The sequence below is a fragment of the Melopsittacus undulatus genome, chromosome 2 (assembly GCF_012275295.1).
Source record: "Melopsittacus undulatus isolate bMelUnd1 chromosome 2, bMelUnd1.mat.Z, whole genome shotgun sequence".
Taxonomy (NCBI): Eukaryota; Metazoa; Chordata; class Aves; order Psittaciformes; family Psittaculidae; genus Melopsittacus; species Melopsittacus undulatus.
In genome coordinates, this window is record NC_047528.1 from 386926 (window position 1) to 405481 (window position 18556).

General features: G+C 51.6%; 1 protein-coding gene across 1 annotated transcript in view; it reads left to right on the forward strand.

The window, feature by feature from the left end:
- The first annotated feature begins 1408 nt into the window (after window positions 1–1408).
- The window catches only part of NUP98 (nucleoporin 98 and 96 precursor), a 37763-nt gene continuing 20615 nt past the window's right edge, over window positions 1409–18556 (forward strand). Inside the window, exons 1-13 of the mRNA XM_034072350.1 lie at window positions 1409–1507; window positions 5042–5145; window positions 5953–6051; window positions 7043–7222; window positions 7892–8031; window positions 8896–9003; window positions 9729–9912; window positions 11482–11645; window positions 12463–12600; window positions 13337–13424; window positions 15714–15806; window positions 16072–16212; window positions 18055–18188. Coding sequence (XP_033928241.1) covers window positions 5073–5145; window positions 5953–6051; window positions 7043–7222; window positions 7892–8031; window positions 8896–9003; window positions 9729–9912; window positions 11482–11645; window positions 12463–12600; window positions 13337–13424; window positions 15714–15806; window positions 16072–16212; window positions 18055–18188 — 1542 coding nt within the window. The 5' untranslated portion in view covers window positions 1409–1507; window positions 5042–5072. The remainder of the gene's footprint in view (window positions 1508–5041; window positions 5146–5952; window positions 6052–7042; window positions 7223–7891; window positions 8032–8895; window positions 9004–9728; window positions 9913–11481; window positions 11646–12462; window positions 12601–13336; window positions 13425–15713; window positions 15807–16071; window positions 16213–18054; window positions 18189–18556) is intronic.

The following is an 18556-nucleotide window of genomic DNA, read 5'->3' on the forward strand; positions in this document are numbered from 1 at the left end:
GGGGGGGCACACACACTATGGGTTTTTGGGGTTAGCACACACACAGTGTGCCATGGGGACTGCATGGGGGGGCACACACACTATGGGTTTTCGGGGTTAGCACACACACAGTGTGCCATGGGGACTGCATGGGGGGCACACACAGTGTGCCATAGGGAATGCATGGGGCCACACACACACACTGTGCCATGGAACTGCATGGGGGGGCACACACACAATGGGTTTTGGGGGTTAGCACACACACAGTGTGCTATGGGGACTGCATGGGGGGGAACACACACACTGCGTTGGGGGGTTAGCACACACACAGTGTGCCATGGGACTGCATGGGGGCACACACACAGTGTCCCCACAGATGCAGCCCCCATCAGCTCTCACCAGGATCCTGCCCCAGGAGCAGTCTCTGCGCCAGGCACTGAGTGCCCCAGGGCTGCCTGAGCCACAGGGTTCAGCACCCCCGAGACCCCTCCCGGGTATCCCCCCACTCCCCCTGCCCACCTCATACCCCGGGTACCCCAGAGCGCTCCCCCACCCCCGGTACCTCAGAGTGCCCTGAGCAGCCTGACCCCCCACTCCTCACCGTGGCCCCCCAGAGCGCACCCAGGGGCCCAGCCCCGAGCAGCCCCCGCCGGCCCGTCCGGGCTCAGCACTCAGACCCCGCAGAGACCCCCGCTTACCGCAGACCCTCCGGTTACCACAGACCCCCGGGTACCCCAGCACCCCATAGCCCCCGCAGACATTGAGCACCTCAGACCCGGAGCCATCCCCTTGCAGCGCTGTGAGCCCCACGGACACCCCATGCACCCCACAGCTCCCTCAGCGCTCCGGAGCGGCAGCCGAAGCCACACCGGCTCCCCAACCCCACACCGGCCCCACAGCCCCACACCGCCCCACAGCTCCCTCAGCGCTCCGGAGCGGCAGCCGGAGCCACACCGGCTCCCCAGCCCCACACCGGCCCCACAGCCCCACACCGGCCCCACAGCTCCGTACCGCCCCACAGCTCCCTCAGCGCTCCCCAGCCCCACACCGCCCCATGCCCGACCCCCCCAGCTCCCCTCAGTACCCCCAACGCACCAGGCCGCGCGCCGCCTCACGGCCCCTTTAAGGCTCCGGGCCCCGCCCCCTACGCCGGCGCAGCGGCGAGCTCCGATTGGCCCGGCCGGGAGAAGCCCCGCCCCCAACGCCCCGGATGTTGGGCGGGGCTGCGATGCGGCGTTCTGGACCCTTCCGCAGCACGAGCCTCTCCCCCTGCTGCGTCACACCAATCAGCGCTCAGGGCGCGGCTTACGTCACGCGTGTCTCACCCAATCAGCTGCAGGCTTTCGTTGCTCCCCGAGGGGAGGGGGGGAGGAGCAGCCTCGCTCCCAAAAGGCGGTAGCCAATGGGCGGCGGGCGCGCGGGGGACGCTGGGAGGCGCGAGGAGCGGGCTGTGACGCAGCTTCCCCTCCGTGAGGCGGCGGCACCGCGAGAGCGGCGAGGCCCGGACCGGGCCCGGCGGGACCGGGGGGTGAGCGCGGAACGGGGCCGGGAACGGGGCTGGGACCGGGAACGGGACCGGGAACGGGACCGGGACCGGGACCGGAGCGGGGCTGCAGCGGGGCCGGTAGTGGAACCGGCAGCGGGGCTGGAGCGGGGCCGGAGCGGGGCCGGCAGTGGAACCGGCAGTGGAACCGGCAGCGGGGCCGAGCTCCTCACGGGGCTCTGGGGCCGGCTCGGAGGGGGCGCGGGTGGGGGGCGTGTCTCGGCCCGCTCTGAGGGGCCCGGCGCGGGAGGCGGCCCCGCCGGTGCGTGAGTAACGGGTTCTTACCGGCTGCTCCCGGGGCTGTTGGCGCTGTCGGGTCCTCGGTCCGGGGGTTATGGAGGTGCCGGGGTGTGCGGGAGTTAACGGGGGAGCCGGTGGGTCCAGGGAGGCCGGACCCGTCCGCAGGGCGCCTCCCGTTGTGGACCCCCAGGTCCGCCGTCGGGAGAGAGGTTTAACTGGGGTTAACTCGGGTTCGTTCGGTGTGGCCGGAGCTTTGTACGGTGTGAAGTGTCCTCGGAGCCTGCGGGAGCCCTTCTCTCCAATGGGATGTGTTTGGCAGGGGCCGGGGTGTGTGAGAGCCCATCTCCTCCGGATCCTGCTGTAACTTGGGTTCGGGTCCTGCAGCCGCCGGTGTTCCTGCGGCCGGAGCTCCGGGTGTGCTCCCGTGCGCGGCTCAGGGCTGTTCCATGGCACACGTTTGGTTTAACACAAGGTTTGACCCGTGCAGGTGTCAGCCTGCTGTCTGTGTGCACTGTCCCCCTGTGGAAGGTGCTCTTATGGGTCCCCGGCACCAATGACCGTGTAAAGCCCAAGCTGCAGAAGTGCAGAATGCTGCAGGGGGATGAGAGCTTGATAACTCGTTTTCCTTACACAAAACTGCTCTTCAGGTCTCTTCTGAAGAGTTTGGTATTTAACAAGAAGCAGCGGCTTGAATAGGAGAGCAGTGGAAGGACAGCGGCTGTATGAGCTGCAAGTGAGGCTGACAGTAATGAGGTGGAACAACTGAAAGCTGTGGGGCACTTTAGGTGGCCTTCAGTGGGAGCTCCTCAGGGACAAAGTGACCATGAATAGTCTGTACAGGTAGAGTGCAGCTGAGGTCGGTGTGTGGAGCTTGAGGAGTCCTGGGGTAAAATTGATCTTCTAAGCATTAAAACGATCAAATAGGGCATGTTTAAGGCATCACCCACAGAATGATGTGATGTTCTCCAGGCTCAGGGTGCTCTGATAGTTGTCAGATCAGCTTTTCCCTTCTAATACCAGAATTGTGTTGTTTAAAGTCCCCTAAAGTGTCCAGGGAAGTCCATAAGAACTTGGATGTGTGAGTGAGAAGACTCTTACCCCCGCAAAGCAGTGTCCTGCTGTTGTGAGTAGTTGAAGATAACACCAAACATCATCTGAGTTACTCTTAGTGTGTCAGATCCTGATTTGCTCCTCGCTGCTGTGGTCCCCAGTGCACTGGGATGGCTGCAGAGCTGCAGGAGCTGCTCAGGATCCAGGATTGGCTGTTCCCAAAAGGTGCTACGAGTTTTGGGGAACAAATACCTATGGTTCCATGCATGATGGATTTAGTGCCTTCACTCTGGAGTGGCTGTGCTGGGCTGTGCAGAGTATGTGTGTGTTTCCTTTGGGTTAGGAGGGTATAGGAGGAGTTGGAATTAGGGAGCTATAGAAGAACTGTGAAATTGGACAGAAGAAGTGTGTGTGTCTGGAGATTAACTTGGGTTGCTGATGACCACATGGAGAATATTTGATAGGTTGTTTAGCCTGGTGAAGAGAAGGCTCCTGAAGGGGAGAGCTGAGAGCAGCTCCAGTGCCTGCAGGGGCTGCAGGAAAGCTGGAGAGGGGCTTGGGACAAGGGCCTGTAGGGCCAGGCCAAGGGGAATGGCTTGAACCTGCCCAAGAGAGGGGAGACTGAGCTGAGCTCTGAGGCAGAAGCTGTTCCCTGGGAGGGTGCTGAGGCGCTGGCACAGGGTGCCCAGAGAAGCTGTGGCTGCCCCATCCCTGGCAGTGCTCAAGGCCAGGTTGGACACAGGGGCTTGGAGCAGCTGCTCCAGTGGAAGAGGTCCCTGCCCGTGGCAGGGGTTGGGGCTGGAGGAGCTTTAAGGTCCATTCCCACCCCAACCCTTCCATGAGTTATCACTGTTCGGGATGATGGAGCCTCCTGCAAAACCTAAATGCAGTTTAGAAATGCCAGAGTGCTCCAGGTCAGTGTGACCTCCCATGGAACAGTGTTAACCTAACCTGACCACAAGTAGTGCTTTGTAAGTGTTCCTGGTAGGGGCCATGTCTCAGTTTTCTAAACTCCTTAGTCCTGTGTTGCTGTGGATTAATGATGCTGCCAACAGGGAATTGTTCTGTGGATAACAGCAGCATTTTCCACGTCGGAGCCAGCAGGTGCCGGCCTCAGTGCAGGAAAAGGCAGCTCCGCTTGGAGCAGGTGTTGTGGGGTTGTTAGAGAGCCATAACATTGTGTTTGTGCTTGGAGAAGGGATTGGGGTGAGGCAGCAGAACTGAATGGGTCTGGAAATAAACCAGTGGGTTGTGAACTGGGGTGAAACTCCCCCGATCAAGGACTTGGAAGCAATGAGCTTTAGAAAGTGAAGGAAATCCCAGTACAGCCTCATGAGTGTTAATGGGAAGCAGATGGAAGGGGTATTCCTGCAATTCCTGTGCTGTGTGGTTCTGCTTTCTCTTATCTGAAGGTGTTGGCAAATGGGGTTTAATGGAAACATCATGGAAAACCCTGAGCGAGCTGCAGTGTGCATCCTGTGTGTGTCTGTGGCAAGGGATCCCATTGGTGCTTCTTCAGGAACTGAGATAGAGTCACAGAATGGTTTGTGTTGGAAGGAGCCTTGAGACCATCCAGTTCCAGCCCCCATGGTTGAGCAGGACTGAGCTTGGATTGAGGTGGATCAGATGCTGGAGACACAGATGTGAAAAGTGCTGTTAGTGTGGGGTGTTCTGGAAGGTTTTGTTGGAAACACGTGGATCAGGGGAGTAGTTCTGGTTAGGGTTGTTTTCAGTCCATGGATCATAGAATGGGTTGGGATGAAGGGAGCTTAAGGCTCCTCCATTCCCAACCCCTGCCCCAGCAGGGACCCCTTCCACTGGAGCAGCTGCTCCAAGCCCCTGTGTCCAACCTGGCCTTGAGCACTGCCAGGGATGGGGCAGCCACAGCTTCTCTGGGCACCCTGTGCCTAAGAGCTCAGCTCAGCCTCCCCTCAGGCAGGTTCAAGCCATTCCCCTTGGCCTGGCCCTACAGGCTCCGTCTGGAAGTTGTACAGAAAACCTCACCATAATTAAGGGTTGGAGGCAGGCTCTTTGGGATGTGACCAGAGCATTATTTCCTTGTCCCTTCTGGTGCTGTGACAGTGCTTTACATTGCTTAGTGTGACATAAACCTGCTGTCACATGTTTTGTGGCTTCAGGACTCATTCCATTGCTTACATCCACCCTGAGGAAGCTGAAAAATGAACTTTGAATATAAGTTGTAACTAAAAGCTGAATTCTTCTTTGCAGGTTGAAGGGAAGAACCTGATACATCCCAAAAATGTTTAACAAATCCTTTGGGACTCCATTTGGAGGCAGCACTGGCTTTGGGACAACTTCAACCTTTGGACAAAGTAAGTAATAAACTGACTTTCCAGCGCTGCAGGTGGTGGTTTCTGGAGGATCAGGTGCTGGCTCTTTATGAGGGAATCAGAGGGCTGAGTCAGGGGCAGGCTTCTGCACTCACCAAGCTCCTAATGTGGGTGCTGAGGCACTGGAATGGGTTGCACAGGGGAGTTGTGGGTGTTCCAGCCCTGGCAGTGTTCAAGGCCAGGTTGGACGGAGCCTTGAGTGCCATAGTTTAGTGGGAGGCAGGGGGGTTGGAACTGGATGGTCTTAAGGTCCTTTCCAACCCAAACTGTCGTATGGTTCTGTGATAGCAGGATTCCGTATAGTTATGGAAACTTTTTGAAGAGAAGGATTAGCTCAAATGCTCAGATGAAGGCCACCTTGCTGGGGTGGGGATTCTTTCACTTAATACTGGCTTTGTTGGGAAGTCTTGGAAGGAATATTCTGTACTTTGAGGGGTGTCTTGTGGAGATACACATTGTAGATACCACAACAAGTGAGGTTATAGCCCCTGAGTCAGACCAGGAACTGTTTATATGCTCAGCAGGAAGGATGCACACCAGTGCTGTTTATATTGCAGGGGTCACTAGAAGTGGTAGAGCCCCTGCAGAGGTGACTGACTCTATATCCCAGCCCTTTGCTTCACAAGCCCTACAGAAGTATTAATGATTCCCCTTCCCATACCCCAGGCACTGATGTGTAGACAGGCAAGCACAAGCTTCTTTTGAGACATTAAAAAGGCAGTGACAACATTTAGTTCCTTGTACCCGTGTTCAGAATGTGGCTTATCCAAACTCCAATGGTAATTTCAGATGCTGGCTTTGGGACAAGTGGAGGAGCGTTTGGAACATCAGCCTTTGGCTCAAGCAACAACACTGGAGGCCTCTTTGGGAGTACCCAGACAAAACCAGGTACTGCTGTGGTGTGGTGTCACAGGGTGCTGGGAGACACGAGCAGTGCTTTCAAAGTCTCGTTTATTGCCAGGGTTCACAGTGTTTATATACCTTATTTCTACTGCCTGTAGCATAGTAACAATCATTCATTGGCTAAGAATGCCTGTGTCTGCTTACAGTGGCTCAGTGTATTATACTTTGATACATACACAATAACTGGCTGTATTAAGATTGGATACATATTCAATAGCTTGCTGTATTAGTGGATACATGTACAGTGTAGCACACAGCAAATAAGATACAATTGGCTACATTAAGCGGATGAGAACCTGGTCTCCAAAACTTGCTCACAGTTCACTATTGTGTCTTAACACATCCCAGTTTCCTCTCATCTTGCTTTCACTGCTACTTGTGCTTCTTTACCCACAGTTTTCCTCATCCTTGGTTCATGTCAGGCTTCACGTGGGCATCAGGCTGGAATTCATCACCAAGACATGTTTACTTTGTCCTTGTGTTTTTCCATCTGAGATCTGAATCAATTGCAGCATGTCGCTGTTTCCATGTCCTCGTTCATGTAGCCAGTCCTTGGCAATACTCTCCACACTGTGGTTGTAGGGGAAACCAGTCCTGAAAGAAGGATGCTATTAAAAAGACATGGGGAAGGAAAAGATAGAAACCCAATCAGCCATCAGCAAATACAACAACACAACCCACCCAACCAAAACACTCACCCCAAAACAGCAACAAAACCCTCAAGACCCTCAGGCAGTCAATGAGTGCACATGGTTACTGGTCTGTCAGTGTCCTCAGGAGGAAGCTCTGATCCTTTGTTAGGTCAGAACTGTTCCATTTAAAATGGGAATAGGGAAGCCCATAAGGACTGGGACGTGTGAGTGGGGAGACTCTGACACCACGAAACAGTGACCTGCTGTTCTGAATAGTTGAAGAACCCCAAAACCCCCAGGCAGGTGATGAGTGCAAATGATTAATGCTGTGCTTCTGTCTGCAGGAGGATTATTTGGTTCCACGACATTTAATCAGCCAGCCACCTCCTCCACAAGCACTGGCTTTGGCTTTGGAACCTCAACTGGGACATCAAACAGCCTGTTTGGAACAACCAGCACTGGGGGAGGCCTCTTCTCATCCCAGAGCAATGCCTTTGCACAGAATAAGCCAGCTGGGTTTGGAAGTGAGTAAAACTGCTGCATGGCCCCTGAGCATTGCTTGTCTCTCAAGAGCATAGAATGTTCCTTGTGCATGTGTGCAGCTGCAACAAGTGTTAAGTGTGGGGTTGGTGTTATTCCTTCTCCTGAAGGATATTGTGATGCTGTTGTGGTCCACAGTAGCCAAAAGTGAGGATTATGGCTACAAAATCCATAGTTGTGATTCTAACCATAACTTTTCGTAGTATCCCAGACTTGTTTGGGTTGGACAGGACCTTAAAGCTCCTCCAGTTCCAGTCCTGTGCCATGGGCAGGGACACCTTCCACTGGAGCAGCTGCTCCAAGCCACTTCCAAGCCATTCCCCTTGTCCTGTCCCTACAGGCCCATGTCCCAAGCCCCTCTCCAGCTTTCCTGCAGCCCCTTTAGGCACTGGAGCTGCTCTCAGGTCTCCCCTTCAGGAGCCTTGTCTTGTCCAGGCTGCCCCAGCCCAGCTCTCTCAGCCTGGCTCCAGAGCAGAGCTGCTTCAGCCCTCACAGTGCCTCCCTGACCTCCTCTGGCCTCACGCCAGCAGCTCCATGTGCCTCCTGTGTTGGGGTTTCCATTTCCAAACTCTTTTGTAATTTGAATAAAATCTTTGGGTTGGAGCTTTAAAATTCAGGTTTCTTTAATGCTGATCTCTTGATGTTTCTTTCAGACTTCGGAACCAGCACCAGCAGCGGGGGGCTCTTTGGAACCACGAACACCACTTCCAATCCCTTTGGCAGCACCTCTGGCTCCCTTTTTGGCCCAACTAGTTTCACCGCTGCGCCAACTGGCACGACTATTAAGTTTAATGTAAGTTCTGCTTTTCCTTCCTACTGAAACCTGCTAGCTGTAGGAGTAGGTTTTGCAGCTACTTGTGTGAAGTGCTGTCTTGGTCCACTAGAGCAGGTTGCTCCAAGCCACGTCCAGCCTGGCCTTGAGCACTGCCAGGGATGGGGCAGAATTCCAGGTGATCAGTGCTAAATGCTGACAGCAATGAGATGTTTTGGAGTGGGACAAAACAAATGTGAGCCCTAAGTCTTAGAAATGTAAACCAGAATGTGGGGCTGATCCCTGCTGTTCTCTGGATATATTCCCCTTAAGAAAGGGTTGAATAACATCACATAGGTTCTGTGGCACTTGAAAATGGAGGGTGGCTCAGAAGAGAACCCACCAGGGAAATGGGGAACTGATTCCTGGTGGCTGGATGTGTTATGTTACCCAAAGCCTGGTTCACACAAATCTCAGCCCTCTTTGCTTCTGCCCTGAGCTGAGGAACACACAGACTTTGTTGTTTTGGGGCAGAGGCAAAACTGACAACTTGTGTAGGCCGAGTGCTGCTGATGCACACTTCCAGAGTGCAGTTAAGGAGAATGGGGGATAATGAAATCCAGGCAGAGCTGGAGGGTTTGGTTCAAAGACTGTATAAACTGCTCCTAAAGTGAAACTGAATGGAGTGGCCCTGCCTTGTTCTGGGTGTTCACAGGGGAAATTCCACTCTCGGTTGCTGCAGAATCACGTCACAGGGTGAGGCCCCAGCTGTACAGAGGGCACTGATCCACTGTTCAGGTCCTGTGCTCAACTTCAGTCTTAACAGCAAACACTAAAAGAGCTCTAGGGGTATGAACAAAGCTCTGTCTGGGTTTAAACCTCACATCTTGACCTCTTCTCTTACAGCCGCCAACTGGGACAGATACTATGGTAAAATCTGGTGTCAGTACCAACATCAACACCAAGCACCAATGCATCACGGCCATGAAAGAATATGAAAGCAAATCTCTGGAGGTCAGTCACCAGTGCTCAGACACTCTTATCTTGCTTGTCTGATAGTGTTGGGTTAGTAGAGGTTTTTATGGCTGTAATGAGTATCTGCTGTGCTGTGTATGAGCAGTATGACCTTCAATATCTGCAGCACCCACAGAAGAGGGGTGTCATCAAGTAAAACACTTCATGTGTCACCAAATTAATTGCATTTGGGTTTAAATGTTTAACACTGCAGTTCTTGAGGAGCTACAGTTCCATCTCCCCATGTGCCCAGATACAGTCATACACTGCTGAGATAAGGGCAGAATCTCAGGCAAAGCAAAGTTGTTTAACATAAAGTAGTGTTTCCAAGGGTTTCACCTGAAGCATTTCCACTCGAGTTGATTTACTTGGTACTTCGAAAAGGTTTTCTACTCAAAAGGTCTGAAAGAGCTCTGAGATATAAACTGGGAGCCCAAACATGAATCTGAGTGTAGGTCCTAGAACGATGGAACAGTTGGGTTGAAGGGACCCTGAAGCTCATCCACAGGCAGGGACACCCTCCACTAGAGCAGCTTGCTCCAAGCCCCATCCAGCCTGGCTTGCATTGAATTGAAGGTCCTGTTTATGGTGTCCCTCTTTTAGAAATGTGGGCACACAGCTTTTCTTGATACCCTCATCTCAGTGCAGGCTCGAATGCTGTGTGAGCTGCTGTGCATGCTAGTCCAGCCTTACCCTGTGTAAAGACCTGGCTTTTCCTTTGCTAGGAACTGCGTTTGGAAGACTACCAGGCAAACAGGAAAGGACCCTCCAACCCTGTGGGAGCTGGAGCAGCTGCAGGCTTGTTTGGGTCTTCTACAGCTACGTCAAGTACAGCTACAGGACTTTTTGGCTCTTCTACTACTAGTACTGGCTTTTCCTATGGACAGAATAAAACTCCTTTTGGAACCAGTAAGTACTGCCTGGCCCCTGCCCTTACTGTGACTGGATAAGCTGTTCAAAGACCTGCAGTAACAAAAGATGAGGGAACTGGTGTGAGCTCAGAACATTCCTGGTTGTATTATCAGCATTTGCTAGTCAGGTTCCTTGCTGTAGGAATCTCCATTTACTCTTCAGGACTGTAACTTCCTCCACATCCCCCAGGTTCTGCTGGAAAGCAGCTTACTAGAGCATCTGCTTTGCAGGGAAGTCAGCTGCCTCGTGGGCGAGGAGAGCAGCTTGAAGCAAACCCACCAGGGTGTTGCTGATGGTGGGCAGGGTGGGAGCATCCCTTAGTGCTGAAGTCAGGATGCGACTCCTGCTAAGGAGCACAGATATATTGCCTGGAAATGGGCTGGTTAGTTTATAGCAGCCAGACTAGACTCAGCCAGGGACTTTTCTCCACCACAGAGCAGGGTGTGACCTGTTTTATCATAGACTCATTGTGGTGGTTGAACCCCAGTCAGTAACTCAGCACCATGCAGCCACTCACTCATTCCCCATTTACCCTCCGCTCCCAGCAGGATGGGGAGGAGAATGGAAAGAATGTAAACCCCATGGGTTGAGATAAGAACAGTCAGTAACTAAGGTATAACACGAAAGTACTAATAACAATAATGATAAGGGAGACAACAAGGAGAGAGAACATGAAACTGAAAGGGAAAGGGGAAAAAACCCAACAAACACAAGTGATGCCCCATACAATTGCTCACTGCACGCTGATACCCAGCCTGACCCAAGCAGCAATCCGGGCCTTTGGGTGGCTGCCCCCAGGTTCTGTACTGGGCATGATGTGCTGTGGTATGGAATACCCCTTTGGCTAGTTTGGGTCAGGTGTGCTGTCTGCTTCCTCCTGGCTTCTTGTGCCCCCCCTCACTGGCAGAGCATGAGACTGAAAAGTCCTTGACTGGAGTAAGCATTACTTAGCGACAACTAAAGCCATCAGTGTTATCAGCACTACTCTCATGCTGAAGTCAAAGCCACAGCACTGACTGCACCAGCTACTGAGATGGGAAAAAATAACTGTTAGAGCTGAACCCAGGACACTCATGGAATGGTTTGGGTTGGAAAGGACCTTAGAGATCATCCAGTTCCAACCCCTGCCACGGGCAGGGACCCCTTCCACTGGAGCAGCTGCTCCAAGCCCCTGTGTCCAACCTGGCCTTGAGCACTGCCAGGGATGGGGCAGCCACAGCTTCTCTGGGCACCCTGTGCCAGCGCCTCAGCACCCTCCCAGGGAACAGCTTCTGCCTCAGAGCTCAGCTCAGTCTCCCCTCTCTTGGGCAGGTTCAAGCCATTCCCCTTGGCCTGTCCCTCCAGGCCCTTGTCCCAAGCCCCTCTCCAGCTTTCCTGCAGCCCCTTTAGGCACTGGAGCTGCTCTCAGCTCTCCCCTTCTCTTGTCCAGGCTGCCCCAGCCCAGCTCTCTCAGACTGGCTCCAGAGCAGAGCTGCTCCAGCCCTCGCAGCATCTTGGAGTGTGAAAACATTGTGGATTTGGATAAATACTTGAGGGTGTTTTAACCAATGTGTTTCTCTGTTGTAGGTACAACTGGCTTTGGAACAGGAACCACAGGGGGGCTTTTTGGTCAGCAACCTCAGACCACGAGTCTGTTCAACAAACCTTTTGGCCAGCCCACAACAACACAGAACACTGGCTTTTCTTTTGGGAACACCAACACCCTGGGGCAGCCCAACACGAGCACAATGGTAAGAGAAACTGCTTGAACCCTAAAGGTGGAAGTTTGGCTGTAGCTACTGCAGTAGACACGGGACACAGGCATTTAGGTCTTCCTCAAACTGGTACAGCTTCATCAAATGAGGAATCAGAGCGCTGTATGCCACCAGCTGAACAAGCAGCTTCTTGCTAAGGGAAACTTCACCCATGATAATGGGCAGCAGAACAGGGGTTAACAAACAACTTCACCTGTTCCTTTCTTTAAGCTGTCTGCTCTGTCAGTTCAGGTGTCTCTGATGTTCACACAGGCAAAATAATTCCATTCTTAACATCCTGTGGGATTCATTACCAATTCTGTGCTTCCTGGTGGCTAATGAAGGCATTCATGGGCTTCTGTTCGAAGGATGGGGTTCAGCTGTAACCTGTGCTATAGCTGAGCCTCTGCCTCCAAATATGCTATAGACTTCCTGAATATCTTATGACTTCTCCCAGAAAATGATTCTTTTTCTTCTCCAAGTGATGAGGAAATTCCAGTTTCCTCTCCCTCAGTGATGAGTGAGGTGTTGCTTTTCCTCTCCCTTGCTCAGAGTGATGAGGAAATTCCAGCAGCCTTTGAGGCTTGGAGCATGAATTCTTTGCTCTTCTATTTGATGCTTTTAATTTCCTTTTTGTACCTTATCTCTTGGAGAATGACAGAAGCTTCTGCAATGCCTTTCACCCATCATCCCCCAGCACAAGGGCTGATGTTGCAGCATCGTTCTAGTCACTGACTGTGTTTTAGTTCCAATATCACCAGTGCAGAGCTGGAGAAGCACTGTACCATGAGCTTAACCTAATTCCTGTCCATAGGGTCTCTTTGGGGTGACCCAGCCCTCACAGCCTGGAGGCCTTTTTGGAACAGCTGCCAATACAAATGCTGGGACTGGGTTTGGAACTGGAACTGGGCTCTTTGGACAACCCAACACAGGATTTGGTGTTGGCGGTTCGGTATGTCTGTGCTTTGTTATACAAAAGCAGAACTAGAGGAAATGGAATGGGAATAAATGGCTTAGGAGTCTTCTTCCTGGGTGCTGACCTGCATGAAAATATCCATTATCTTAGATGTCCAAACTTAGATGTCTTAACTTGGGAGTTAAGGTGCCCAAGATTCAAAACTAGTGGGGTTTTTGTGAACTGAAGGGAAGAGTATAAGCATGTGCATAGGACTGGTGTGGTAGAAATAAGGCCAGGTTGGACAGGCTTGGAGCAACCTGCTCTAGTGGAAGGTGCTCCTGCCCATGGCAGGGGTTGGAAGTGGAGGAGCTTTAAGGTCTGTTCCAACCCAAAACATTCCTTGATTCCGTAAGTAATGCCTTGAGTGGTGAAACACAGGAGGAGAGACCTAGGGATGCTTCTATGTAGCATTGGAAATACAGATGCTCAGGTTGTGATGAGGATGAAGACTTAACAAAACCTGAACTTGATTACTGATGTTGGGTTGTCCTGGGTGTAATGGAGTGTAATTAGGTTGGAGAAACCCTTAAGAACAAGTCCAAGTGTAATACTTGTTTCCAGAAGGTGCTTGCTGCACACTAGTGCACGTATGTGTGCAGATAACCCACTACTGCTGGGAGCATGGGTTGTGTGGATTCACATGTGCTTGGCTTCAAGTCTGCTTTCCTGCTTAGTGGTGTAACAATTAATGAGTCCATCAGGTTTCCACAATGGTGTTTCTCCCTTCCAGACCCTGTTTGGGAACAAGCCTGCTGGATTTGGAACCACCACAACCAGTGCTCCCTCGTTCGGTACAACCACCGGTGGAGGCCTCTTTGGTAACAAACCAACCCTGACTTTAGGAACCAATTCAAACACTTCCACTTTTGGTACATATTTAAAACGTTGGGTTTCAGTCACTTACCACTGTGCTGCATATACCACACACACTTGGCTGCTGAGTATTGCATGCTGAATGTTGTGGGTGTTAAGATTCTCAGGTAAGCCGTGCTCCTGATGCATGTTGCTGCAGGGGAGCATCTTGGATACTGGTTTGTACCTTTTCTGTTAGAGAGGATGCTGGTTTGCCCCAATAGGGCAATTCCAGGCACAAACTCAGGCTGGGGGAGGCTGGATGGAGCAGCTTGAGGAGAAGGACTTGGGGTGCTGAGTGAGGAGCAGCTCCCCATGACCTGGCTTCAGCCCAGAACCCCCCCGTGTGTGGGCTGCACCCCCGGAGTGTGAGCAGCAGCTCAGGGAGGGGATCCTGCCCCTCTGCTGTGCTCTGGGGAGACCTGAGAGCAGCTCCAGTGCCTAAAGGGGCTGCAGGAAAGCTGGAGAGGGGCTTGGGACAAGGGCCTGGAGGGCCAGGCCAAGGGGAATGGCTTGAACCTGCCCAAGAGAGGGGAGACTGAGCTGAGCTCTGAGGCAGAAGCTGTTCCCTGGGAGGGTGCTGAGGCGCTGGCACAGGGTGCCCAGAGAAGCTGTGGCTGCCCCATCCCTGGCAGTGCTCAAGGCCAGGTTGGACACAGGGGCTTGGAGCAGCTGCTCCAGTGGAAGGGGTCCCTGCCCTGGCAGGGGTTGGGGCTGGATGATCTCTAAGGTCCTTTCCAACCCAAACCATTCAGTGATTCCTCTTGGTGGTACCCCCTCAGGGATAGATAGTTTCAAGTACTGCTGTTCTGACAAGAGCAAAAGAGAAGTTGAAGCCTGTAATTAAACTGAAGTCAAAGCATTCAGAGAACAGAGGTGTGTGCAGAGGCTGCAAACACACTGGTGCCAGGAGTGGGGAAGGAAGTAAGGTTTAACCAGGGATGCTGCAGCTTGACAGCAAGTGGAAGGAGATTGCACACTGGAGCACAGGTAAAATGGACCAGTCAGTTCTGATATAACTGGAAGCTGTTGTTGGTTTTCATGGTGTGAAGGACCAAAGAACTGGGCTTGTGTTCCTGTTGGCTTCTTGTCACCAACATTAGGGAACTGCTGAATAAGTGTATGACTGAGCCTGAGAAACGTGCAGGGATAGTTCAAGTCTATGACCATCTTGTACAGAGCTTCTGTGGCATCTGCTTTGTCTTTTTTCTGCTCTGAGAGCAACAACAGTGTTCCTGAAAGTGAGCAGGAGGGGGTTTAGATACATCCTTTATTCTGTAGGGGGTTATTTTATTAACTGTTCAGGCATTAAAGTCTGCAGTGAGTTAGCCTCATTTCCCAGCTGGCCAGAATACAGATGGGGAAGAAATGGTTGGGTTCTTGGGGCAGCACCTTTTAAGCACAGCTTCATTGTGGTGACCCACCCTGGGCAAACTCACCCCCGCATGGTATTTGTGAGAGTTGCTTCCAAGTTCCTTGTCCTACCCTGAGATCCTCATGGCCTGTGTGTTGACATTGTGGTGAACACTGCTGGTTGTAGTGTGGGGTTTTAATCCGCCTGTGTGACTTGCAGTGGTGCAGTTGTAGGAAGAACAGGCTTTGGTTCTAAGCTGGTCCTGATGTTGGTTCATGACCACAGTTCTCTAGTCCAGTTCTGTCTCTGCACACAAAGTGACCGTGGGATGGGTCTACAATCTTCACTGTCAGAACTGATCTGTTTGATGTCAGGTTTGGATTGTACTTGGATGCTGTTAGAGGTGGATCTTTGAGCTGTGTACTTACAAGAGTCCAAGTTGTTACCTTCTTTGTTGGTAACAATCAGGGAAGTGTGTGTGGTGTAAACAGCATAAAATGGGATTTGTTATTTCCCAGCAGCAGAAGAAACTTAATACACTTCATTCCATTGCCAGAAACAGCATCACTGTGTCCATTCTGGCTGACAGTAAAACTGGGAAGGTTGTAACAGATTGGAGAGCTTCAGGAGGTGAAACACCTTTCCCAGGGATCTTTTCAGTGGTATTTCAGTAGTATTTTCATTATTATTTCATAACTCAAGTATGTGTTATGAAATTTTTCCCATTGAAGTCCCTTCTTGCTGCTTGTCAGTTGAACTCCCACTGTTGGAAACAGTGTGAAATCAGAGCTTAACTGTTGCAGGGCTGTCTCTGAACTGGGAATACCTATGTATTTAAATACATCTTTTAATTCCACCACTATTATAGTAGATTAATGAGCTTCTGGTTCTGTTCCTGAAGGGTTTGGTGCCAACACTGCTGGAAACAGTTTGTTTGGAAATAAACCTGCAACTGGGACTCTGGGAACCGGCCTTGGAACTGGGTTTGGAACAGGTAGGCTTGACCAGTGTATTTCATGTCAGCCTAAGTGTAGTCCTCAAGCATCAGTGATAGCACAGCCTGGTTGCTGACTCTAATGTAGATGTTTAAGCTTGAAACCATCAATCTCTGTCTCAGATCAGAACCCAGTAGCATATCTAACATGGTGCCAGGTAACCTTTTAGAAACTCCAGCCAGCAGGAATGGCAGTTCAGTAAATAACTGGTTCTTTGCTGTGGAATAAACTGGCTTGTAAGTGACAGTATCTCTTGTGCTGCAGCTCTTGGGGCAGGACAGACGTCTCTGTTTGGGAACACCCAGCCCAAACTTGGTGGAACACTGGGAACAGGAGCATTTGGAGCACCAGGATTCAATACATCAACAGCTACTCTGGGCTTTGGAGCCCCTCAGCCTGCTGTAGGTGAGTGTGGGTTAACCTCAGTTCAGCTGCTGCTTCTCCTTTGTTTTGGATGTGCCTAAAAGTAGGAGCACATCCCACTCAGATCCTTTGGAGGGAAAAGAGATGTTTGAGCATCTATGTGAGCACTTCTGTTCTCAGGAGCATCTTAATGGCATTTTTGATACTAATTATATGTACTTTTTCAAGCTGTGCAACATTCCTGGTAATTGCAGCTATTTTAGAGCTTCATCTCATGATTACCAGTGTGTTTTCCATCCCTGAATTTGGGGCAGCAACAGTAGGTGCTTACAGAAGCTGAAAAGGGAGATGGAGCATTGGCACCCTCAGTAATTCCAGTTAGGAAAGCCAAAGAGGTTTAATTTGTGGGTACTGGGGAAATAAATGGTCTTCAGATGCAGGCTCTTGTGATACCATGTTGTAAGTTCCAGTGTGTGTAGCAGGAAGCCAGGCAAGGTGGCAGAAGGCCTCTGGAGGAAGGAGGAGCTCTGGAAAAGCTAAACACTAACAGGAAGTATATGGGAAGTGGAAGCAGGGAAGGGTGATCCAGGAAGAAGACAGAGATATCTGAGCATGCAGGGATGGGTTAAGAGAAGCTGAAGCCCATTTGGAGCCAAATTTGGTCAGGGATGTCAAAGGCAACCAGCTTTTATAAGTATCCTGGTGACAGAAAGAAGAGCAGAGGTGGCTGATTCACCTGAGGGTTGTGCTGCCATCCACATGGACCTCAATGGGCTGAGAAACGGGCCAGCAAGTGGTTCAACAAGGGGAAATGCAGAAGTCCAGAGGAGGCCATGGAGATGCTGCAAGGGCTGGAGCAGCTCTGCTCTGGACACAGGCTGAGAGCTGGGCTTGGCCCTGCTTCAGCAGGGGGCTGGGATAAAGGTGGCCTTCAGAAGTGCCTCCAGTCTCACTGTTCTGTGACCCTCACAGTAGCCTCCAGTTATGGCCTCCATTAGCCAGACCAGTTATGACAGGGAAGGTGTGGCTGAGGGGAGCTCTGTCCTCCTCATGGTGAAATGCTCTCAGGAGTGATTGCACTCAGGTTTTCCATACTCCTCTCTTGTTCCCATCATACTTCTGTAATTCTAATGCTTGGGCCTCCCTTGGAGTAACTCTAGAGATGATCCAAGCCTTCACCTCTCTAGGCAGCATCTGCAATGGGACAGGACCAACATCTCAGTTAAACCAGCTTTTGGTCTGATAAGAAGCAGTTGTCTCAGTCTCCCCCCTTGCAGACTTTGGCAGTGAGCTGCTGCACCTGGAGTGGGGTTGTCCTTTGGGAATGCACAGATCCAGCCCTGTTTACTTGGATTCACTCTTCATGGGGTGGACACTTACAGCCATTTAATGGTAATTAAAATGAGATGCTAGAAGGTGGAGAGACAAACCCAAGAGGCAGTGGTTGCAGAGGGGACTCCAGGCCTGTATGTTTGGTTGCTGCAGCAGGAATGTCACACTCTGCATGAAGTATTCCCTCCTGCCCTTGGGAAAGAAAGTGCTCCAGGAGTCAATAGTTAAAGGCTTTGGTGGGCCAGGCTCCTGCTGCTGATGTGCAGCTCTCTGTGCCCTCAGCTTTCCACTATTAAAACCTCCCTGGATGTGGCTGCAGATGCTAATGGGGGAATAGAGTCTGGTTTCTGCTCCAGGCTGCTGCAGCAGCAGTGACTGGGGAGCAGGGGAAGGAACGCTCAAGGTGATACACAGAGAGATGTGTATTCCCCTGAGGAGATGCTGTGTCTGGAAGCCTGGCTCTTCTGCCTACTCTGGTTCTATCTGAACCTGGGTAGATTTGCTGTTTTAACAGTGAAACTGTTAAAGCTAAAACCTGATGTTCTTTTACAGCACTGACAGACCCAAATGCATCAGCTGCCCAACAAGCAGTGCTTCAGCAGCATCTCAACAGCTTGACTTACTCACCCTTTGGAGATTCTCCACTCTTTAGAAACCCAATGTCAGACCCAAAGAAGAAGGAAGAGGTAAGAGCACATGAACATTAATTTTATGGATAAGACTTCTGCTTTGTGCTCACTGTATTCACTTCAGTACAGTCAGCAGCAAAATAAGTTGCCATCTGCACCCTCATGCTGGTCAACAGCTTTTTATGCTCTCTAGGATGCAAACAGCTTATGGTATGGCTTTGTTTGCTGCCTTCACCTCCATCACACCCTTGACTTTGGATTTCTGGTGTTGACTGCTGCTGCTAGAATAGAGATGGGTAATGGTCTGGGAATTCCAGTGCCTAGAGGGTCTGCAAGGAAGATGGAGAGGGCTTTGGGCAGGGCCCCCACTGTCCTCCATTGCTGGGGCAGAGACCCTTGTCTGCTTCAGGCACTGAGGCCTCCTT